Below are 25,750 nucleotides of genomic sequence, written 5' to 3'. Positions count from 1 at the left end.
AGTGTAGTAAATAAAACAATTAATTCCACATCCTAAATAAGGTAGCTATATTTATCTGCCTGAAGAGTGGTCCTCCTTCATTCTCTTTTTTCCTCTTCTACTCAATGATCATCACATCCAAGAAATGAGGAAATTACTACATTTCATTTCTACACATATAGGCTATTTAGAGGAAGGAATAATCATTAAAAAAGGTTCTATAATCTAAAGTTATCCATTTTTCTGAACTGAGAAGCAAGCTTATTTTGAGATGTTACTATCTTAGCTCTCTACTAAGCTCTGCTGGACAGAGTCAGTTGATAAAAATAGCTAACAATTGTGCATTTACCATGTGTTAGGCCATGACTTAGGGATTTTACATGGCTTATCCCATTTAATCCTTCCTAAAATTTATGAGTTGTATAGTGTTATGATCATGTCCAGTTTTTTTCAGATGAGGAAGGTAAGATCAAAAGAGGTGAAGATGGGAGGTGGAGATGGCTGGGGTGGGGGGGGGAATGGAGACAATTGTATTTGAACAACAATAAAAAAAAGGCAAAGAGATTGAACTAAGATGAGTTGGCATAAAGGCAGGATTTGAAAACAGGCAGTCTAACCAAGAGCACGTTGCTCAACCACTGTACTACCTTCCAGATTCCAACTTGCTTACAGTCTAGTGGGTACCATGAGACAACTAAAAGAAGACAAATCTATGTCATATGACTGAGTTGCATTGGTCAGGGAAGATTTCACAAAAGGCGGATTGAAACTGGGCTGAAAAGTAGACTGAGTTTGATTTGGTGAAGGGGGTATGAAGGGCCTTCCTGATGAGGGAAACCATGTAAAATTGCAAGTACTAGGGCAGCAAACTGAGTGCTTTGGCTATGGCAAGAGAGCTCCTGCAGTCTTCCATAGGAGAGCTTCATCTCCTAGGCCTCACACTCTATAAAAGAGAAAAAAACTTCCACTATAGTTCCTAACAGGGATGTATAAGAGTTAATGGAAACTCTGAGAACCTGATATCTGTTATTGCACATTAGCAATACTACAATCACTCCTATGACAAAGCAATACAGCCTGCCATACCCTCCCCATTTCCCTTGGGCCACCAGCATTACCCTGGGTGCCAGTCTCCACTGGGTTAGCAGATGAGGCTAACTCTGACTCTGACCAGCCCAGCTTGGTTTCTGCTCTGTTTCAGCTTCTCTTCCTGGAACTGGATGGTTGAGTTTAATTCAGAATGTGGCAATAGGAAGTCCTAACACATTCTCCAATTTGTTTTTACCACCAATAAAGTTATATTTATTTCCACCTAGCTTCTTGTGTCTGTTCTAATTAGTTTGAACTTGGATGAAAGGAAAGGTGATCAGGCTGTACCACTCAAAACTTCCAACAATAGGGAATAGAAAATTTAATTTAAAAGGTAGATTAGACATAGTAGACCAAGAAGAGCTTTGAAGGCTGGTACAAGGAATTTAGTTGTAGCCTACAGGAATCATTTATTGTAGCTGTCTGTGCAAGTACACACACACAGTGGTTATCCATAGAGGAAAGCACTATGGGACTTGTTTCCAAATTAATCTCTAGAATTTTAATATAATCAAATCCTTGTTCTTCTACAGATGATTTTTCCAGGAACCTTAAGTCATTTTTTAAGTCCAAACTAATATTCTATACACATATCTTTGAGTCAGTATTGCTCCACTCATCAAGTTGTTTTTCAAGAATTATTTGATGACCAAAGACCATTTCAGCCTATTTGGGAGACTTTAATAAAATTTTCTCCTACAGCTCCATTTTTGACATTAAAAATACTAATAAGTAGTGGTTTGACAAATATAATGTCATTTTTTGGAAAAAAAAGTTTTCATCCTTCCCAAATAATCTACTTCAAATTATAGTCTTTCAATTGATTTCATAATATTAGGTGACTTTTTCTCCTTAATTTATGTGTTTATATTTGAGTGCTATTTTAAAATAATTTTTATTTTAAGCATATAATTTAAGTACAGACATCTGAATTTTAATCCAAATCTGAAAATTGTTAACTGCTTCCTTATGTCTCTCACTGCCAACTGCCAGACAATATGCAAAACTTCTTTCTTAGGAATAATTTTTCCACCATATTCTTTTTTATTATCAAATGATTTTGTGTGAAAACAGGAAGATAAGGTTTTCTCCTTAACTGAGCAAAGCAGTTGCCCGAATCTCTGTAAAATATTCTTCCTATGCTTCTGATCCTTGTAGAATAAAAAGAAATAATAATAGTATGCCTTTTTGGTATTCATGCTCCAGGAAGGAAAGTTGCTATAAAAAAGAATTGATTTTACCCACTTCTACAGTTTTAGAACAAAGTTATAACTTCAGATTTTCAAAATACAAGGAAAATAGCACACGATTATTAAATTGCTATGTGGGGGACATAAATGTATGAACTTAGTAGAAAACAACTCACCAGAAAAATGAAACACATTTTTAAAGGAATGCTAAATTTGACTGCTTCTCCTCTTGGCTTCTGGAATTTAACCTCCATCTGACCCACCTCCTTTCTAATCACTTTGGATATTACTGCATCATTAAAGCTGTCTTCTCTTTCCTCTACAATGAACTGCAGAGCCACTTTTCAATCTGCATTTTAAAGTATACTTTATCTATTTATACACAACCTCATTCCAGAAAGGGTTTAAGGTGGCTTAAAATAATGTATAAAATATACCAAGAAATTAGAAACAGAAGAACCAAGAATGAAGCTTATATAAAAACACCTATATGATCCTACTCTTTTACTCTGGGTGGACCACAAATTTGGCTCTAAGCTTTCCAGCAGACTGTCAAAAAAAAGGAAAGTTAATTGTTTACATCATTTGCAGTGTCCATAAAACAAACACAAAACAATTACCCAAGTGAAGCACTGTTATTTCTAATATTAAGAACAGAAAGAAATTTATCTTGAGAGGCTCCATAAAAAGGTCAGTGTATGATGCAATAATCACCATTCTCAGCAGCAACCTAATGGGAGAAACAAAGAAGAATTTCTCAGGGCTTTTTCTTACTGTATTTAATATAGGAAGATAGCATCACACCAACTTGGAAATCAGGAAAAACAATTTAATCACGAGTTTGGGAGTGAGGGGGGGAAACGATACGATATTAGTCAAGGTACTCAGCACTCTGTCTGTGAAAGCAAAACCGAAGAAAAATTTTAGAACAGCAGAGTTTAATCCAGTACCCAGAAAGGCTTCAGAGAAATTATGAAAACACTCAAATTGTATGCAACATTTAGTGAGTAACTGCATTCATTTTTCTTGACAGAGAAAGCATAGGTTTTTTTTTTTTAAAGATTTTATTTGTTCATTTTTAGAGAGAGGGGTAGGGAGGGAGAACAGGAGAAAAACATTGATGTGTGGTTGCCTCTCACATGCCCCCAACTGGGGACTTGGCCTACAACCCAAGCATGTGCCCTGAGTGGAAATCAAAGTGGTGAACCTTTAGTTTGCAGGTCAGCACTCAAACCACTGAGCCACACAGTCAGGGCAAGAAAGCATAGTTCCTCAGCATACACAGGTGATTCACACAAGTTAAACAATTTATTAGAACACCTAGAGAATTAAACACTACAAATTCTTCATGCTATTCTGCATACTACTCCTCCCCACCACCCAACTCCCCTAGCTTTTTTTCCCATCTGCAAAAAAATTATTTTTCTGGTTTCCATTTGATCTCATGACTTGGGTGAAGGTTTTGAGATGGTTAATATGTTGCTTCCTGGCTGGAGAAAGAGGCTCAGTCAGAACTCAATGACAGGGGAAAGCAGAAGGGTCCCTCAAAGGCTGCTGAGCTCCAGAGGCTCCTAATCATGCTGGTGGGTGAGCCTTTTGAAGAGATATTTGCTCAGCCTGCCCTGGGGGCCTGCCAGCCTATAGAGGTTGGTCAGGTGGTCACCCATCTTCTTGATGAGTTTCACTTCATTCTCTAAGAAGTGGCTCTTCAGAAAGTCAGAGTGATGGTGGTCTGTGCTGGCAGATCCTAGGGCATGCAGATCCAAAAAGGCCTGGCTCAGGTTCTTCTCTAGGACCTTAGCAGCTTCCATGGTATCCACACTGCCACTGTACCCATCTTGGGACTGCTTCTTCCCTTTCTGGATGAGGGAACAGCTGCTCCACTGGCTTTGTATCTTTGAGAGAACCTTGGCATCTTTGTGCTTTTCCTTAGCCGTCTCCTGGAAGAAGTGTCCCATGCTTTCCAGGGTCATCTCATCACCTTCAAAATAGAAGATCGTAGAGAGGTAGGTGTAAGAAGCCATCAGATGCAGGTTAACCAGGTGGTTGATGGCACCCTCCACCTCAGTGGAATAATTCTGGTGGAGGTTGGAGCTCAAAATTAGTCAGCGATGAGGAGCTAACTGGAAAATATGGCAGTACCTGCTCATAGAAGCAGGAGATAGCTGAGAATATGTATGGTACCAGAAGTTGCAATGGAAGGGGAGAAGTTAAAACGTGATGAGAGGCAGTGCCACCTCTTCCCACTGGATAGAAGGAGAGAAGGTAGGGATGGCAGTAACATCTGTTCCATCTAAACATAACCAATGACAGGTTTGGGGCCTGCAGGGCACAATGTCTCTTAGTTAAGCTTTTGATAAGAGTTTAATTGTAATTCCTGTACTATTACTGTAAAGGAGTTTTTGCCTTTCATTTTGCCCCATGTTTTTTATCCTAATTCCAAGATGAGCCAAGAATGCCCAAGGTTAAGAATGTAAAACATATTAGGGGACAGTGAGGAGAGGGGATTACAGGAAGTACTATAAAGGACACATGGACAAAATCAAGGGGGAGGGTGGAGGTGGGGGAGGGAGGTGGGTTCAGCTGGGGTGGGATGGAGGGATGGGGAGAAAAGGCATACAACTGTAATTGAAAAACAATAAAAATTTTAAAAAAAGAATGTAAAACATATTGATAGTGAAACCCCTCCAATCCTCATTCGTGATTGAAAACCCCCTTGTTTATTATTTTAGAGCTTGTATACATATATTTTTCCCTGCTCTTAATCTCTCATTGAGAGGGTGACTATTAGTTTCAGTTTTCCCAGAGCAGTCCTTTTGTCCTGTTGAAATTATTAATGGTGCCCTATAAATAAATAAATGAATAAACAAAAAAATTTTAAATGGTAAACATTTATTTCTCATAGTTCTGAATTCTGGGAAGTCCAAGATCACAACACTGGCAGATTTAATGTCTGGTGAGGACCCACTTCTTGGTTTCTAGATGACTTCTTCTTTTTTTTAGATTAGGAAATCTTTATTTTTTCCTTTCTTTCTTTTTAAATTATATTTTATTGATTATGCCATTACAGTTATCCTGATTTTCCCCTTTGCTCCCCTCCACCCAGCACCCCCCACTGCCTCAGGCAATCCCCATACCACTGTTCATGTCCATGGGTCATGCATATAAGTTCTTTGGCTACTCCATTTCCTATACTGTACTTTACATCCCATGGCTATTCTGTAACTATCTATTTGTACTTCCTAATCCCCTCACCTCGTCACCCATTCCCCAACATGCCCCTCCCATCTGGCAACCATCAAAACACTCTCCATATCTATGATTCTCTCTCTGTTCTTCTTGTTTGCTTAGTTTATTTTTTGAAGTCATTTGTAGATAAATAAGTATTTATTGCCATTTTATTATCGCTTTAACATTCATATAATAATGGGTTGTTCATGATGAACTCCTTTAGTTTTTTTTCTGTCTGGGAAGCTCTTTATCTGCCTTTCGATTCTAAATGACAGCTTTGCTGGGTAGAGCAATCTTGGCTGTAGGTCCTTGCTTTTCATGACTTTGAATATTTCTTGTCAATCCCTTGTAGCTTGCAAAGTTTCTTGAAAAATCAGCTCACAGTCTTATGGGAGCTCCCATGTAGTTAACTAACTTCTTTTTTCTTGCAGCTTTTAAGAGATTCTCTTTATCTTTAATCTTTGGCACTTTAATTATGATTTGTTTTGGAGTAGGCCTCTTTGCATCCATCTTGTTTGGGACTCTCTGTGCTTCCTGGGCTTGCATGTCTATTTCCTTCACCAAATTAGGGAAGTTTTCTTTCACTATTTTTTCCAACAGATTTCCAATTTCTTCCTTTTTCTATTCTTCTGGTAGCGCTATGATGTGAATGTTGGACCTCTTGAAGTTTTATAGGCTGTTTGTAAACAACCAGTGGCTGTTTATACTATCCTCATTTTACTGGATTCTTTTTTCTTCTTGTTATTTTGATTGGTTGTTTTTTGTTTCTTTATATTCCAAATCATTGATTTGGTTCCCGGCTTCATCCACTCTACTGTTGTTTCTCTGTAAATTGTTCTTTATTTCAATCAGTATATCCTTCATTTTTGACTGGATCTTTTTTATGTTGGCAAGGTACTCACTAAGCTCCTTGAGTATCCTCATAACTAGTGTTTTGAATTCTGTATATGATAGATTTTTTATCTCTATTTCATTTAGTTCTTTTTCTGGAATTTTGTTCTGTTCTTTCATTTGTCTCCTTATTTTGGCAGCCTCCCTGTGTTTGTTTCTATGTATTAGGTAGAGCTTCTTTGACTCCGTGTCTTGGTAGTATGGCCTAATGTAGTAGGTGTCCTGTGGGGTTCAGTGGCACAGCCTCTCATATCACCCAAGCTGTGTACTTGAGGCGCACCCTTTGTGTGGGTTGAGTACATCCTTCTCTTGTAGTTGAGCCTTGGTTGCTTTTGGAAGATCAATAGGAGGGGTTTACTCAGGCCAGTCAGCTGCAAGGACTGGCTGTGACCACTGACTGCCAACCTCTATCCTCTGTGGAGGATCAGCTGTGTGGGGGCAGAATGCTGGTGCTCTGACATGGTTTGTAGCTGTCCACTGGATGCTCTGACCCTGGGTTTTCCCGGATGATGCAGGCCAAGGTCAGCCCCCACCTCTGTTTTACCTGGGGCACCCTGCTTGAGCTATAAAGCAATCTGAGATGGCTGCAGCTAGTGCTGGGGCCTGGAGCTCACTGAAGCCAGCTGTTGCTTGTTTGAGAGGATGTTGGAAGTTGTGAAGTATGAGCAAAGACCAGCCATTCATATGGAAAATCAGCTTTGGTGGAGCAGAGTCTCTGAGGATCTTCAAGGTGGGTCAAACAGTGTTAGCCAGGTTGATGGAGTCTCAGGTATGATACTAGCTTGCTGGCTCTGTGGGGGGAGGGTTAGAAAAGGGACAATGGCCTCTGCTCACCTTGATGCCAGACACTTCAGTTTCTCCCTCTATACTACTGGTGCCTTTCAAGCTGCTACCTTAGTCCTGGAGCTCAGAGGCAGTGACTCTAAGTAGGTGAGTTCATGTGTTGGTTTTTTAAGAGGAAATGCTTGGGGCTCCAGAAGTTTCTTCCAGCAACTCACTCCCTGCTGGTTTTTGCAGCCAGAGTTGTGGGGACTTATTTCCTGGCACAGGAACCCTGGGCTAGGAGGCCTGGTGTGAGGCTGGGGCTCCTCACTCTCAACATATACCTCCTGAATTTTGACCCTCCACATGTGGATTTGGGACCAGCCCATCCACATCTCTGCCCCTCCTACCAGTCTGGATAGATGTGATTTCTTCAATTCTGTAGTTGTCAGATTTCCATTCAACTCGATTTTGTAGTTGTCAGGCTTCCATTCAACTCAATTTTTGATGGTTCAGAATGATGGTTTCTCTATATTTTAGTTGTAATTTTGATGTGGTTGTGGGAAGAGGTGAGCCATTACTGCCTACGCTGCCATCTTAACCAGAAGTTATGAGTAAACAATTTTTAAAATAGTGCCCCTTTCACACTCAAAAGGGTCCTTGTTCGGAATATATATTACATGGTCATGTTACTCATTGAGAAGGACAAAATCCACACTATGGAATGTGAAATGGATAGAGTTTACCAGACATTGAACTTTGGCATAATTTGTTTCCTTTATGTTAATTAATCATACCAGTAAGAATCCCCTCATAAAGTTTTTACTATTCAGCCTTCATTTCTTGTCATTTGTTAATACATTCATTCTCTCTAGTAAAAGCTCTACTGAATAATGTTTATGTATCAGGAGTTGTTTGTTTGTTTGTTTGTTTGTTGTTGTTAGGTACTGGTGGCTTCTTGTGATTACCCAGATATTACACTATTAGCTGAAACATGTCATGTGAATGGGCACTAAAGATGAACATGTAGATTTACAAATCCTACCAAAACAGAGAATAACCTATACAGGATGAGTTAGTCATTATGAGTTGGAAGATGAGAGCACAACTAGATGTTCTCATAGGGTCTATTCCAGCTTGTGATTGCATGCTTAGCATTTTATTTTCCTAAATACCACTTGCCTGGGGCTGTTTCATAATTAGAATGTTTTCATGTGTTTTCTATCAAACAGGAAAGCATGTTATATTCAGGGTAAACAATATGTGAACCCTAGAGAGGAGAGTTTTGCTTTAAACTTTGGACCTAGTTCTAAATAAAATATAAAAAAATATCCTTTTGCGGCTACTCTCAAATTTTATTTTCTCTGTTGTTGAAAACTGACATCTTAAAATTTCAAAATGAGACCTGCAGTCTCCCTTAACTGTTTAAGCTAAAATATGAATACATATCCTATATCTAAATACAGGATATATTGTCAATTTTTTTTTCACAGAAGGTTCTTGTCCAAAAGTGTTCTCATACTGCATTTGAGGTTTGCAAAAACTGTTAGAATCCAGAAAGAGTACATTTTTCAATCCTGGAGGGAATAAATTGGATAAAACTGGAGTAGTTATGAAGCCTTACTGGCTTGGTTCTAGGGAGGAAAATGAGGCTGGGGTTGGATTGGAGGAGGAAAACAAAAATTCAACCCAAGGACAATCTAGCACGTACCCAAGTAGGAAAGAAATTATACTAGATGCAATACCCTTCAGATGACTACAGAGAAAATGATCATTTTCTGCCTTGAGCATAAATCATTAACCATCATATTGACCTTGTAATAAGAAAATGCTAATCTTAGAAAAAACTTCCCCATATAACATACTTTCTGTATTGTACTATGTCAGGCTCATTTAATATATTTCAATTTCTTATATATTTACTTAATCTCCTTGAAAAAGAAAAATGTGTATATAAATCCTCTGCCATGAGATAGTTCTCTGTCTTATGAAAATGTTGACAAATCTTTCCCTTCTGTCTCTGGAGAGAAGAGAGCCAGTGTTGGAACTATACTCTGATGGGTGGCTAAACACATAGTTGTTGCAATCAGACAAATGTAGGCTCAAATCCCAGCTATGTCACTTAGTACAAGTGTGACCTCAGTAAGCTAGCATAACCTCTTTGAGCCTCAGCTTTCTTGACTGGAAAATGGGAATGTTCATATCTCACAAGTATACCACAAAGATGGAATGATATAACACATGAGAAAACACTGCCAAACAAGTAGAAAACACTAAAAAAATAGTGTTGTATTACCATTCACTTTTGGAATAAAATTGTGGAGGCCCTCTCAAACCCTAGTAAGTATCAGAAGTTTCTTCCAATATGTTTTTGATTCAAGTTTACTCACTACATACTTGTTTTGCTGAATCACTCTCCTCTGTGGCAAAGTCTTTTCAAGTATGAAACAAGATAGGCACAGCTTTGAATGTCCAAGATCTAATTCATCTAAAACAAGCAAAGCCAGCTTCTCTTACTTCAATTGGCAAAGTGAGATTCAGCAACTCCTGAGGTCCTTTGTGGCCTTGTTGCCTGTGGAGTCAGGGGGAGTAGTCTGTAGATGGTAGGGGTTTGTTTGTTTTCTCCAGACTAAGATCATCTACTACAGAAAGAAACATCTAATGAATGTCTACCTTATAGGAGAGGGTAAGATTATGGAACATCCCATATGAATGGTAGAATTCACCTCTCCCACTCAAATGTAGACTTTGGAATGCATATGTATTGGCTCTGATTTCTCAGAAGCAAACCCTGAGAAGAAGATTCCTGTGCAAGTGACTTATTGAGAAAGTGCCCCCAGGGGAGGCCAAAAGAGTAGAGAAAACAGAACAGAGAAAGAAAGGAAGCCAAGAAGCAAGGCTGTGATTTTAGGAAAAGTCTCAGCTTTATTATAATCCCATTGTGTAGATTTGGGTTATAAATTACACCTAGAGTTCATTTCAACATGAGGCAATGGAACTGGACTTTCATATTCCTGTCCATTAGCTATGGGCCTCTCCAGGGGGATACAAATTCACAGAGTGTATGTATAGGTGAGGCAACCCCGGTAATCCAAGGGAAAGAAAAGAAGGCCACAAGTGCTAGTCATTTGTAGAAAAGCACACTGAAACTGGGTGCTAAGCCTAGCAAACTGGTCAAGGATGGTGCTAAACATCCCACAGTGCATAGGACAGTGCTGCCACTTCCAACAAAGAATTCTCCAGTCCCAAATGTCAGTAGTGCCTAGGTTGAGAAAGCCTGTGCTGATAGGTAAATAATGTTGCTGTCTTAGTTTAGCTTCCCACAAAAGCAGACTCTGAGACAAGGATTTAAATACAACTAGTCTCTTTGAAAGGTGATCCCTGAAAGGACTAGTAGATATGAGGGCAATGAAATAAGGAAGAGGAAGAAACCAATAAAGTGTATGTTAGAAAGCAGGTTACCCCCATGGGCAACTAGGACTCACTCCTACTGGGAAACTCTGGGAGATATATGAGGCATGCCTCAGAGTTGTCCCAAACAAGGACAAGAAATATTTGTCTTCCTAATCCCATCTGTCATTAGTGGAGGACTGCTCCCTAGAGTGCTCACTGTTTGGTACTTCTAGCCTCCCCTTTAATAACCAAAAAAAGCCCCCTTAAATAGGAAGTTTGGGTGATTGTGGCAGGACTCAATGGGCACATATATGAATAGTGAGTGCTAAACAGGTATGGGTAGGACATCAACAATGTGTGCTGGAGTTGGTACATCTCGGCTTTTTCTGAGGATGATACCTTAGCCAAAAAAGTAATTCTAATCATGACCATAGTACACAAGCAAGAATGATATGTTTTAGTTAGAGAGACCCTGTTAGAACATGCAGTTGGAAGGATTCTTAGAAACCATGTGTTCCAGCTCTGTATCAATGTATGACTGTCCTTAAGAATGTTCTGGATTCAGAAGATGGTGGCGAGATAGGTGGGAGCAGAGTCCACTTCCCCTCAACACCAGTGAAATACCTAGCTGATCTGAGGAGCAGAGCAAACAGCCAACAGTATTCCAGAATATATGAAGATCAGAGACCAAAGATAGAGGACATTGAAAGATCTGACAGTAAGAAGAGTGCTTAAGGACAATAAGGTCCCTGGGATCTGTGAGGGGACCAGGGTGGCTGAAGCCCCGGCTCGGGCGCAGGGTCTGCTGCAGGATTCTTGGGAGAGAGCCAGGCTGAGCTGTGTGAGCAGCCAGGTGCTTGTTTGGACCAGGGGGGCTCGAATAGGAAGAATTTCTCAAAAAGAAAAAGAAAATAGAGGCACTCAGCGGCTAGTTAGAGAACTCTCCACAGCAGCCGCGGCCTCTGGCGCCCCTTCCCCCTCAGCCCCTGGACGGAGAACGCGGGATAACCAGCCCCAGCACACACCTGAAGCCCGGTTGAGCGCACCCAGATTAGCGGACCGGGGGCCCACAACTGAAACCGCAGCTGGCCGCCCACACCTGAAACCTCGGGTGGGTGTACACTGGGAGCAGAGGCTAGCTGCCCCACGCACAGGCCCAAGGCGGCAGACCAGCCAGCTGAGTGCGAACCAGGCCCAAAGCAGCAGACCAGCCTGCCCCGCTCAACTCAGTCCCAGAGCAACTGGACCCGCAGCCACTCCCGCGACTTAGGCCCAAAGCAGCGGAAAGACCTCAGCGCATGACCCAGGCCCAAAGCCGCAGATCGGCTGATCAAACGCCTGGCTGCCTGCCAGGGACCACACCTAAAAGTACCGGTTCTGAACAACTCCTACATAGTTCCTGCTCACAGAGCCCTGCAGGGCCTACTGGCTCTCTAGGACTAAGGCAGAACACCCAGCAGAGGGGAGCTGCAGGATTAGGGGAGACTGCATTCCCCGGAAAGACTGGACCCAGTAGTGGGCTGAACTACCCCACAGCAGCACCGAGAGCCCCTAGCATCTAAGACAGCAAAGAGCAAGAAGGGGGAGTGTGAGTTGCCCCTAATTGGTGCAACTCAAGGACAGCACAACTGGTGAACTAAAGGCCTACTGGGGAGCAGAAGGACCATGAGGAACTGGAGTGGAGGCTGAACAACAGCGAAGAGTGTGGCTCAGGAAGGCAGAAAAGTGAAACCAATCCTTCCAAACACCCCCTCCCGTTTCACAGACAGGAAGACCAGCAGAACTAATCTGACCGGTTTAAAGCCAGCAGAAGACTTTTTTTTTTTCTTTCCTCCTTTCCCCCCTGAATTCCTTCTTCCTTTCTGTACTTCTGTCTTTTATTATTCCTTCTTCCTTCCATCCTTTACCTTTTTTATTCCTTCTTCCTGCCTTCTTTTATTTATTCTTTTGTTTTAACTTTTGTTAAAATTCCTTCTTATCTTCCCTCTGATCTTTCTTTATTCCTTCTTCCTTCCTTTCCTTTTCTATTCCCTTTGTCCCTCCTTCCCTTCTCCCCCCGCCTTTCTCTTTTTCCCACAGGTGAGACAACAAAACCTGGAGTGCTGAAAAGACTAGAGTTAGACCGTGTTACACCCATAAACATCAGCTCAAGACCAGTGAGCACAGGAGATTAAGGAGACAGCAGCACTGAATCCCATTGGCATTCTACCATAGAAGTTCATACCATAAACCCAGGGAGTCAGAATAGATCAATTTAAGAAGCAGAGGCTAACAAGAAGAGTCTCACAAACAATGGGAAGACAAAGAAAAAATCCCCAAATGAAAGGAAAGGAGGAAGTCTCAGAAACAATGCTAACTGAAAAAGAGGCAACTCAACAATCAGATACTGAGAGTTCAAAGCAATGATTATCAGGAAGCTAACTAAGCTCTCTGAGCTCACAGAGAACTACCAGAAACTACAGGGAAACTACAATGAACTCACTGCAAACTATATCAACATGAAAAAGGAAATAGAAACTATCAACAAGGGCCAAGAGGAAATGAAGAATACAATTTCTGAACTGAAGAACACAGTAGAAGGAATGAAAAGCAGACTTGATGAAGCAGAGGATCGGATCAGCGAGCTGGAGGACAAAGTAGAAAAAAACACCCAGAAAGAGCAAGAAAAGGAAAAGAGGCTCAGAAAGAATGAAGAGGCAATAAGGGAAATGCAGGACAACATGAAACGTAACAATACCATATAATAGGAATACCAGAAGGAGAAGAAGAAGAGCAAGGGATAGAAAGCCTGTTTGAAAAAGTAATGATGGAAAATTTCCCTAATCTGAGGAGAGAAAAAGTCACTCATATCCAGGAATCACAGAGAGTCCCAAGCAAGAGGAACCCAAAGAGGCCCACTGCAAGACACATCATAATTAAAATAGCGAAATTCCAAGACAAAGAGAGGATCTTAAAGGCAGCAAGGGAGAAAAAGGAAGTAACATACAAGGAAACCCCAATAAGGTTAGCAACTGACTTCTCAATGGAAACGCTCCAAGCCAGAAGAGAATGGCAAAAAATATTCCAAGTAAGGAGAACCAGAAGCCTGCAACCAAGGCTACTTTACCCAGCAAAGCTCTCAGTCAAGATAGAAGGCCAAACAAAGAGTTTCCCAGACAAAAGAAGTCTAAAAGAATACAGCTCCACCAAACCAGCTCTGCAAGAGATGCCAAAGGGACTGCTTTAAGGAAAGAAAGGAAAAGAGAAAGAGAGAGGAACACAGGTAGGAAAAAATGGCAATGAATAACTACCTATCGATAATAACCTTAAACATAAATGGATTAAATGCTCCAATCAAAAGACACAGAATAGCTGAATGGATAAGAAAACATGGCCCACATATATGCTGCCTACAAGAGACCCATCTCAGGACAAAAGACCTACACAGACAGAAAGTGAAGGGCTGGAAAGAAATTTTCCAAGCAAACAGACAGGAAAATAAAGCAGGGGTAGCAATACTCATATTAGACAAAATAGACTTCCAAAGAAGGGCCATAAAGAGAGACCCAGAAGGTCACTTCATAACACTCAAAGGAAGAATCCACCAAGAAGACATAAACATTGTAAATATATATGCACCCAACATAGGAGCACCCAAATACATAAAGAAAATCTTGGAGGACTTCAAGAAAGATATTGACAGCAACACAAGCATGTACAATTATAGTAGGGGATTTTAACACCCCACTGTCAAAAATGGACAGGTGTTCCAAACAAAATATCAACAAGGATATTGTGTCACTTAACAATACCCTAGATGAAATGGACTTAACTGATATATATAGAGAGAGAGCTATTCTTGCCAAAGAAGCAAAATACACATTCTTTTCAAGTGTCCATGGAACTTTTTCAAAGATAGACCACATGATAGGACACAAAGGAAGACTAAACAAATTCAAGAAAATTGAAATCATATCAAGCATTTTCTCTGACCACAAGGGACTGAAACTAGAAACCAACCCCTAGGGAAAAAACCCCAAGCACTCAAAATCATGGAGACTGAATAGCATGCTATTAAACAATGAATGGGTCAAGAACGAGATTAGGGGAGAAATCAAAACCTTTCTGGAAACAAATGAAAATGAACTCACAACAACCCCAAACCTATGGGACACAGCAAAGGCAGTCCTGAGAGGGAAGTTCATAGCAATACAGGCCTACCTTCAAAAGATAGAAACATTTCAAACAAACAACCTAACCCTATGCCTACAAGAACTGGAGGAACAACAACAAAGACAGCCCAGAGCAAGCAGAAGGAAGCAAATAACCAAGATCAGAGCAGAACTAAATGACATAGAGACTAAAATCACAATTGTAAGGATCAATGAATCCAGGAGCTGGTTCTTTGAAAAGATAAACAGAATCGACAAGCCTTTAAGTAGGCTCATCAAGAAAAAAAGAGAGAGGATCCAAATAAACACAATTAGAAAAGAAAGAGGAGAGATTACAACTGATACCACAGAAATACAAAGGATTGTAAGAAATTACTACGAAGAACTGTATGCCAAGAAATTTGAAAACCTAGGTGAAATGGACACATTTCTAGAAAAATATAATCTTCCAAAACTGAATGAAGAAGAAGCAGAAAACCTGAACAGACCAATAACAGCAGAGGAAATTGAAGCAGTCATCAAAAAACTCCCAACACACAAAAGCCCTGGACCAGACGGTTTCACAGGAGAATTCTACAAAGCACTTAAGGAAGAGCTAACCCCTATCCTTCACAGACTATTCGAAAAAATCCAAACTGATGGAAGACTCCCAAACTCCTTTTATGAAGCCAGCATCATCCTAATCCCAAAACCAGATAAAGACACAAACAAGAAGGAAAACTGCAGGCCAATATTGATGATGAACATGGACGCTAAAATTCTCAACAAAATATTGGCAAACCGCATCTAGCAATACATTAAAAAGATCATCCACCATGACCAAGTGGGATTCATCCCAGGGATGCAAGGATGGTACAATATTCACAAATCAATAAACATAATACATCACATCAACAATAGCAAAGACAAAAATCACATGATCATATCAATAGATGCAGAAAAAGAATTTGATAAGATACAGCACCCATTTCTGATAAAAACACTCAGCAAAGTGGGACGAGAGGGAGCATTCCTCAACATAATAAAGGCCATATATGAGAGACCTACAGCCAACATCATACTCAATGGACAAACACTTAGAGCTTTCCCACTAAGATCAGGAACAAGACAAGGATACCCTCTCTCACCACTCCTATTCAACGTAGTATTAGAAGTCCTAGCCACAGCAATCAGACAAGAAAAAGCAATAAAAGGCATCCAAATTGGAAAGGAGGAAATGGAACTGTCACTGTTTGCAGATGACATGATAGTGTACATGGAAAATCCTGTAGACTCCACCAAAAAACTATTCGACCTAATAAATGAATTTGGCAAAACAGCTGGATACAAAGTCAATACTCAGAAATCAAAGGCATACCTGTATACCAACAACGAAACTGCAGAAACAGAAATCAGGATAAAAATCCCATTTGATATAGCAATAAGAAAAATAAAGTACCTAGGAATCAACCTAACCAAGGAGGTAAAAGACCTGTCCTCAGAAAACTACACAACACTGAAGAAAGAAATTAAGGAAGACACAAATAGAAGCATGTACAATGCTCATGGATTAGAAGAATTAACATCATCAAAATGGCCATACTACCCAAAGCAATTTATAGATTCAATGCAATGCCTAGTAGAGTACACATGACATATTTCACAGATATAGAACGAACATTTCAGAAATTCATATGGAACCATAAACGACCCCGAATAGCTGCAGCAATTTTGAGAAAGAAGAACAAAGCAGGAGGGATCACAATACCTGATATCAAACTGTATTAGAACGCAACTGTCAACAAAACAGCCTGGTACTGGCATAAAAACAGGCACATAGACCAATGGAACAGATCAGAGAGCCCAGAAATAAACTCAAGTCTTTACGGTCAATTAATATTTGAAAAAGGAGGCAGGAGCATAAAATGGAGCCAAAACAGCCTCTTCAACAGATGGTGTTGGGAGATCTGGACAGCTACGTGCAAAAAAATGAAACTCGATCACTAACTTATGCCATACACAAAAATAAATTCAAGATGGATAAAAGACTTAAATATAAGTCGTAACACCATAAAAGTCTTTGAGGAAAACATTGGCAGGAAAATCTCAGACATTCTATGCAGCAACATCGTCACAGACGTGTCCCCTAAAGCAAGGGATATAAAGGAAAGAATAAACAAATGGGACCTCATCAAACTAAAAAGCTTCCGCATGGCTAAAGAAAACAGCATTAAAATGAAAAGAGAACCAACAGTATGGGAAAACATATTTGCCAATGATCCTCAGACAAGGGTCTGATCTCCAAAATATATAAAGAACTCATACGACGCACTCCAGGAAGACAAACAGCCCAATTAAAAAATGGGCAAAGGACTTGAACAGACACTTCTCCAAGGAAGACATACAGAGGGCCCAGAGACATATGAAAAGATGCTCAGCATCACAAGCCATCAGAGAGATGCAAATCAAAACCACAATGAGGTACCATCTTACACCAGTCAGAGTGGCCAACATAAACAAATCCACAAACAAATGTTGGAGAGGATGCGGAGAAAACGGAACCCTCATGCACTGTTGGTGGGAATGCAGACTGGTGAGGCCACTGTGGAAAACAGTATGGACTTTCCTCAGAAAACTAAAAATGGAACTTCCCTTTGACCCAGCAATTCTGCTGCTGGGATTATACCCTAAGAATCCTGAAACACCAATCCAAAAGAACCTGTGCACCCCAATGTTCATAGCAGCACAAATTACAATAGCCAAGTGTTGGAAGCAACCTAAGTGCCCATCAGCAAATGAGTGGATCCAAAAACTATGGTATATTTACACAATGGAATTCTATGCAGCAGAGAGAAAGAAGGAGCTTATACCCTTTGCAACAGCATGGATGGAACTGGAGAGCATTATGCTAAGTGAAATAAGCCAGGCGGTGAGGGACAAATACCATATGATCTCACCTTCAACTGGAACATAATCAATAGAAGAAAAAAGCAAACAAAATATAACCAGAGACATTGAAGTTAAGAACAATCTAACAATGTGCAGGGGGAAGTGGGGAGGGGACAGTGAGGAGAGAGGATTACAGGAACTACTATAAAGGACACATGGACCGAATCAAGGGGATGGGTGGAGGTGGGTTAGGGAGGGGGTTTCAGCTGCGGTGGGGTGGAGGGATGGGGAGAAAAGGCACACAACTGTAATTGAATAAGAATAAAAAATTTTTTTTTAAAAGAATGTTCTGGTAATGGACTTCTGGCTAAGATGGAGGCATAGTTAGGCACATGTGCCTCTTCACACAACCAAAAGAAGGACAACGATTTAAAAACAAAAACAAACAGAACTGACAGAAAATCGAATTGTATGGAAGTTGAACAACCAAGGAGATAAAGAAGAAACATTCATCCAGACCAGTAGAAGGGGCAGAGATGGGCAGCCAGGCAAAGAGGACTCACGGCAAGGTGCCGGCTGTTGGACCCAGCGAGGCAGCAGATTGTGGAGCAGGGTGGGCAAAGCTGCAGCTGGCCAGCGAGGCAGCAGCTGGTGGACTGGGTGACAGACGACACAACCCAGAGTGCCAGTGTGGGGAAATAAAGCCTCAAACCACTCACTGAAAAGACCTGTGGGATTTGAGGCGGCAGTGGGAGAAACTCCCAGCCTTATAGGAGAGTTTCTTGGGAGACCTACAGGGTCCTAGAACGTAAATAAACCCACCCACTCAGGAATCAGCACCAGAAGGGCCCAATTTGTTTGTGGGTAGCAGAGGGAATGACTGAAAACTGGCAGAGAGCGGAGCAAAGACCATTGCTACCTCTCGCACCCCTCCCTCACATACAGTGTCATAGTGCAGCGACCTCGTGAATACCTAAGGCTCTGCCCATTTATGTAACAGGTGTGCCCAGACCAAAAAAAAAAAAAATGGCCCAAATGAAAGAACAGATCAAAGCTCCAGAAAAAAATACAACTAAGCAACGAAGAGATACTCAACCTATCCGATGCACAGTTCAAAACACTGGTAACCAGGATGCTCACATAATTGTTTGAATTTGGTCATAAATTAGATGAAAAAATGAAGGCTATGCTAAGAGAAACAAAGGAAAATGTACAGGGAACCAATAGTGATGGGAAGGAAACTGGGACTCAAATCAACGGTGTGGACCAGAAGGAAGAAAGAAACATCCAACCAGAAAAGAATGAAGAAACAAGAATTCAGAAAAATGAGGAGAGGCTTAGGAACCTCCAGGACATCTTGAAACATTCCAACGTCCGAATTATAGGGGTACCAGAAAGAGAAGAGGAAGAGCAAAAATTTGAAAACTTATTTGAACAAATAATGAAGAACTTCCCCCATCTGGTGAAGGAAATAGACTTCCAGGAAGTCCAAGAACCTCAGAGAGTCCCAAAGAAGTTGGACTCAAGGAGGAACACACCAAGGCACATCATAATTACATTACCCAAGATTAAAGAGAAGGAGAGAATCTTAGAAGCAGCAAGAGAACAAAACACAGTTACCTACATAGGAGTTCCCATAAGACTGTCAGTTGATTTCTCAAAAGAGACCTTACAGGCAAGAAGGGGCTGGAAAGAAGTATTCCAAGTCATGAAAGGCAAGGACCTACATCCAAGATTGCTCTATCCAGCAAAGCTTTCATTTAGAATGGAAGGGCAGATAAAGTGCTTCTCAGATAAGGTCAAGTTAAAGGAGTTCATCATCACCAAGCCCTTATTATATGAAATGTTAAAGGGATTTATCTAAGAAAAAGAAGATAAAAAATATGAACAGTAAAATGACAGCAAACTCACTGTTATTAACAACCACACCTAATACAAAAACAAAAGCAAACTAGGCAAACAACTAGAACAGGAACAGAATCACAGAAATGGAGATCACATGGAGGGTTATCAGCAGGGGAGTGGGAGGGGGAGAGAGGGGGGAAAGGTATGGAGAATAAGTAGCATAAGTGGTAGGTAGAAAATAGATAGGGGGATGTTAAGAATAGTATGGGGAATGTAGAAGCCAAAGAACTTATATGTATGACCCATGGACATGAACTATGGGGGGGAGGTAATGTAGGTGGCAGGGGGTGTGCAGGATGGAAGGGAGTGAAGAGGGGAAAATGGGACAACTGTAATAGCATAATCAATAAAATGTATTTTAAGAAACGAATATTCTGGTAAATAATCACTGAACATTTGCTTGTATATGCGAGGTTACTAGGAACACCTTAGCTCATGAGGAATTCCCATTCTGTTTTCAGAGAGTGTGATATGGGGAATAAAGCCAAGAGAACGTGAACCTGAACTCTTCCAATTAATGGCTGGGTAAGTTTGGGCAAGTTAATCTCTCTGAGTCTTACTCTCTTTAGCTACAAAATATCAGTAATATTATCTTCCTCTTAGGATCACTGTGAAGACTAAATAAGATAACATAAGGAACTTTGCACAACTTCTAACATACTAGGTGCTAAATAAATATTAGCTGGCTTCTCTCCTTTTCCTTCTCTGTCCTCTCAAATCTCATGTCAGTTCTTTGCTTAACAATGTTTGATCTTTTCATTGTGGTTCTAACTTCCAGGCCTGGCTTTCTCTATCACTCCTCATATGGCCTAGCTCTGTGGGCCCCCTCTGTCTGGTCACTCTGCAGAAGTGAGTGGAATCCTCTGCAAGGAGATGGATTCAACCACACCCTTAGCTGGGTCAAAATACACTGGGAGATCACAGCCTTTCAATTTCAATGCATGTGAATGAAATGGGTTCTGTATGGAATAGTGTTATCTTTTAGCATAAAGAAAAAAATCTGTCTAATTAGGAAAGGAAGGCAGGAAATTATTTTCTCTTTCCTTGCTCCATTTTAACCATTGCAAATATTTCTCCCAACCTGTAGTTGTCCTTGAGCCCTCCATAATGAAAAGTGCTCTCTATTACTTTTTATAAGGAAAAAAATGTAATGTTTCATAGAAAGAAACAAGACTCACATTCTGAATAGAGATGGCTTCATATTTCAGAAGGGCTCACAAGTCTGCCCTAGGTAGTTGCCAAGAGGTAGGTTGGACAGACACAGCTTGAGCTGGAAAGAACATCCAGGCTTGAAATTTGAAGTGGCAACTTTTGCAATGTCATTCTCCCTTTCCCTGATTGAAGTCCCTGAGTATTCTTTCCAGTCAGGCTGACATCTGGCTGGAAAAGAAAACCACCCAGTGAGAGATTTTGCTTTTCGTTACCTATAACATGATCTATTGTTGTGTGTGTGTGTATATATATGTGAAAATGTTAACAGTGGTCTGTATCTGTGTGTGACCATTTTGTTACTTCTACTTTTCTATATTGTCTGATTTTTTGACAATGAGCATGTATATAAAATTACTACAGAAAAATCAGAAAAAATAAAGACCTGTTTCTATTCTCAAAGAAAAGGGGGAAACTTGCTCTCCTTTCTCAAGTCATATGATCTTATTCTACAAAGCAATGAACAGGGCTCAGTGTTTGTCTCCTAAAGCTGGAGCTGTCTCGATGAATGCCATCCTCCAGCCTTTTGAATACCAAGCTACTTTGCATTTGAGAAATTAAAATTCAGGAAAATGAAGGTCTTCTCTCTTTATGCCCCCTCCCCTACTTGCTTGGGACTTCATTGGCAATCCTTCTACCTCCTACCAGCAACCAAGAAACTGTGGTTCAATCTGAGGACTGGGAAGAAAGGAAAATCCCTCCTGGGATTGAGGTGACTTGTAGGACAGGGATGCTACCTTATACTTCCTTATTCTTTGCTAGGCCTGGCACTGTGATAGATACAAGGAATCATAAATTTTCAGGAGTGATGAAAACTCAAAGGTCATTTGATCCCAGCTCTTATCATCATTGTCACTGCTTAATAACTACCTGGTAAACAGAGGAAATGTGGCTACTGGTCAATGTAGCTACACAAGAGGGTTGAGCCACAGAATCAGAAGCCCCAATTCACCTAGACACCGTCCCAGCCATCCCCTTTGCCAATGTCCAGGAATACAAAGACATGACTCAGCATTTATGCCTCCCTGACTGGGACAAGAGAAGGGAACACTGACCCATGGTGGGACCAGAACCAATCACAGGTTCCATTTACAGCTTCTGGGGCTGGTGATGGTTGCACAGCTGGGTCAGTACAAATCTGTCTTCCTATAGTCCCCTGCCCCCTCTTTGGGGTGTATGGACATGGCTGCAGGCCAAAACAGAGCACTGTTCCCCAGTTCAAGATAAGGAAATATATATCTGGGTCTGACTCTCTATATAAGCACCAGATGGTCATGATTAAAATTAAATTAAATTAATGTTTGACAGTCCATGAAGGGCATAAATTGCCTGGTATGCTGCTTGTCCAATCTGTCATCTTGTTTCCCTTGGCTCAGTTCAATAAACAATAGCTGAAGGCTCCCTCTCTGGGTCAAACAGTAGCTTATTTCTTTGCTGTGGGAATGGCTGCTCAGCTTACTAAATTGAAGGCTCCTGTGTTGCCAAAATTGTGGTTATGATGCCTTAAAAGACAGAGAATTCTATCTTCTTGCCACAATCTCCAACAACCATCTCCCAAACACACTTGTAATGGCAATTACTGGTTAGAATTCAGAAATTGGGAAATCTGAACCTGGCCTAACAGCAGACCATTGCCAAAATCACAAAGCAATTTTCAGCTCTAATGACAGCCTTCTTCATTCACATAGTTTCTAGAGCTTGTGGGCGGTGTTGATGTGTTATCAAATTGCAAAAGAATCCATGATATCACATTTTAAAAATCACACATCTGCCAAGTACTCCTTTCCAAAGAACTTTCAGACTTAGAGTTTTGCTCCTTCCTCCTGTGTTACTCAGTGTCCCGATATTTATATTGTCTCTCTAGCTACTCACATCAAAGTAACATTTCAAATTTTGTACTTTTGCACAAGAACTTTGCTGAAGGTTTCAAAATATTTAGCACATATTCTTTGGTGGCAAAGATCTGTTTCTCCAGGAGTAAGCCAAGAAATACAACAAGAAACTGAAACACACACACACAATGATGGAAGCTGGGATGTACCACCCAGATGGACCTTCGGGACTGAAAGAGTTAGTCCTGCAGCTGCTGGTACTGATGCTTAGGAGGTGGCCTACAGCTGTCAGCTCATGTTGGAGATTGCCTCCACTGAAGAAAAGTGCCTTGCCCAAGATTTTGTCTCCTTCTAAGAGCAACCCACATTTCCCAACTCAGAATGACTTGGAGAGGCCTGCTTTTCTTGCTGTTTTCTGTGCCTGGACTTCTCTTCTACATTACTGCCTGACTCCTCTCATTTCATTCAGGTCTCAGCTCAGATGTCACCTCATAAGAGAGGCTTTTCCTGATCTCTTTTCCTAAAGTAGCACACATTCACCCCTTCCCTCAACCCCACCCCCATGGCTCCCTGTGCCCTTATACTGATTTCATTTCCTTCATAACTCTTACCACTATCTGACATTATTTAGATATTTATCTATTACTTAGTTTATTGCCTATCTCCCTACTATAATATCAAGTATGATGTCTGGGACTTTAGCTGTTTTGTTCATTGCTTTATCTCCACTACCTAGAAAAATGCCTAGCACTCAGAAAATATTTGTATATATTCTGAGTATATATATATACTCAGAAAATATTTGTAAATGAATGAATGAATGATTATTTTCCTACTATCTTACCTACTTCTTAGTACTTAGACTGCCTAGCTCTCCCACTTTATGCCCCAAGAATGAGAATCCTGACAGGATAGCATGATAGTAAAAAAACATAGGCTTTTGTGTTAGGCCTTCTTATTCATTTAGTTCACAATTACATAGTTCTTAAGCTATGTCACATTGCTCTTAGTACTTTATTGATATTAATGCATTTAATGCTCATAACAGTCATAAGAGGTAGGTATAGGTAGATATTATTACTATTCTTCCCATTTTAAAGATGAAGATAGTGAGTAACAGAGAGGTGAAGTAATTTGCCAGGTGACATATCTAGTAAGAGTCAGAATTCAAACCCAGCCAGTCTTTCTCCAGAATCTCTGCCACTTACTAGCTGAATAATTTTGGGTAAGTTCCTCTCTGAATTGGTCTCTTTGCCCATAAAAAGTAGACATAATAATGCCTGTCACACAGAGTTATAAGCATGAAATTGTTAGGTAGGATAGATAGTAAACCAAACCAGGAAGGAGACATGTCTCACCCACTAACTCAGCAGTCCTGAGCTCAATCTGATGATTGCCAGGTGTTCCAAACACCACAAGAAACACCATGCTAGCACAGGAGGAGGGGAGCCCTTGAGGTTCTGTATGTATGGTTCCCACTATCTGGGACAGAAAGCCTTTGAGATTGTGTACTCATCCCAAGGCCCAGAAGGGGGAAGAGGAGGGGGTCCACCGTGCTCAAAGAAGCCCATAAAACAACTTTGGTTAATTGCCTGCCTCTGGTCACTATCTGTTTTAGGAGGGAGTCCCTGATGCTTACGGAAAGAGCCCGTAAATAACTTTGGGTAACTTCCCAACTTTAATTAACTGCCTCCTGTCATGTATCTGTTTTACAACAAGATGGCCAAATGGGGTCTGGAGCAAGATAAGGATTCAGGCTAACAGGCCCCCACACACAGCTACGTTTGGGTAGTCATGTCCCCTGGGGAAGCTGGCACCATCTTTACCCACCAATCAATATGTGACTCCCTCACCCCCACCCCACCAACTATATAAGTCCTCAGGACAAAGGACCTGATGCTCTTGCCACCCTGAACCTATGCCTTTCACCCCCCCACCTTAGCTAGGCCCATTCTCTTCCATAAGAACATATCACCAATAAACACAGCTTGCACACTAATAGACTTGCTGATCTATAATTTTTTACTGCATTGGCAAGAAGGACCAAGTTTCTCCTGTAACAAAATTAGATAAGTATGTAAAGTGCTTAGCAGGGTTCCTCATCCACATAAGCACTAAAGTGTAGTTGTTATAATTTTTGTCCTAGTGCCTTGCCTTCATCTATAACCCAGCAGGCTACATGGACTTCCAAATATTACCCTCACCTGACTTTTGTGTCATTTTGGATGCCCTATATTGACTGCTTGACTCTTGCTTAAAACCTTGGATAATATACTCACTGATCATTCTGATGCTCATGGACCTCCACCCTTGACTCTACTTTAGCTTGCCTCTCTCCTGTAGATAGACTGAGGGCCAGGTCCACAACTCCTCACTTCTGCCCTTCCTTGTTAGATCTCAAAACAGATGTATGGAACTGGAGAGCATTATGCTAAGTGAAATAAGCCAGGCAGTGAGGGACAAATACCATATGATCTCACCTTTAACTGGAACATAATCAACAAAAGAAAAAAAGCAAACAAAATACAACCAGAGACATTGAGGTTGGGAACAATCTAACAATAGCCAGGGGGGAGTGGGGTGGGGACAGTGGGAAGAGGGGATTACAGGAACTACTATAAAGGACACATGGACAAAACCAAGGGGGAGGGTGGAGGTGGGGGAGGGAGGTGGGTTCAGCTGGGGTGGGGTGGAGGGATGGGGAGACAAGGCATACAACTGTAATTGAATAACAATAAAAATTAAAAAAATAAAACAAAACAAAAAAAACAATTACTAGAGTCAGGTGCAACAAAATTCTGGTGGCATGATCTGCCTTTAACAACTAGTCTTGCAGTTCTTTTGGGTTCCTATTACTTGTTATAATCACTCAGATAAGCCACAGTCCAAAGTTGACCATATGTGGTAGCCACTTTCATGAACTACCCAGATACACCTTCAATGAAGTCCTTTTTGTTACAGGCTGTAGGTGTTCTGGTGGTAGACAATCCTCAGTTCTCAGTCTCTTCAAGGATTGCCTCAGATCCAGAGAGCCACCTTGACCAAAAGGGAGTTTCTTTGATGACCTTCTGAGGTTGTCCATATACAATGACAGATCAGTGCAAAAATACAAACTCCCAGCCATTTGGTCAAACTCAGGACAACTCTGAGGGCCATTACAGCCCCAGAGCTCCCTGTGGATTGCCAGAGGCTGTTTTGTGGCCTGCATCACAGCTCTGCTTCTCCCTCTGCCCACTCTTGCTTCCTTCCC

General features: G+C 41.0%; 1 protein-coding gene across 1 annotated transcript in view; it reads right to left on the bottom strand.

The window, feature by feature from the left end:
- Positions 1–3,361: 3,361 nt before the first annotated feature.
- Positions 3,362–25,750, bottom strand: part of LOC112307614 (ferritin light chain) — a 76,140-nt gene continuing 53,751 nt past the window's right edge. The window contains exon 2 of the mRNA XM_045197951.3: positions 3,362–4,239. Within this exon, the coding sequence (XP_045053886.2) occupies positions 3,830–4,239 (410 nt within the window). The 3' untranslated portion in view covers positions 3,362–3,829. The remainder of the gene's footprint in view (positions 4,240–25,750) is intronic.

This window comes from Desmodus rotundus, chromosome X, assembly GCF_022682495.2.
Source record: "Desmodus rotundus isolate HL8 chromosome X, HLdesRot8A.1, whole genome shotgun sequence".
NCBI classification, from domain to species: domain Eukaryota; kingdom Metazoa; phylum Chordata; class Mammalia; order Chiroptera; family Phyllostomidae; genus Desmodus; species Desmodus rotundus.
This window is presented reverse-complemented; position numbering and strand designations above follow the sequence as displayed.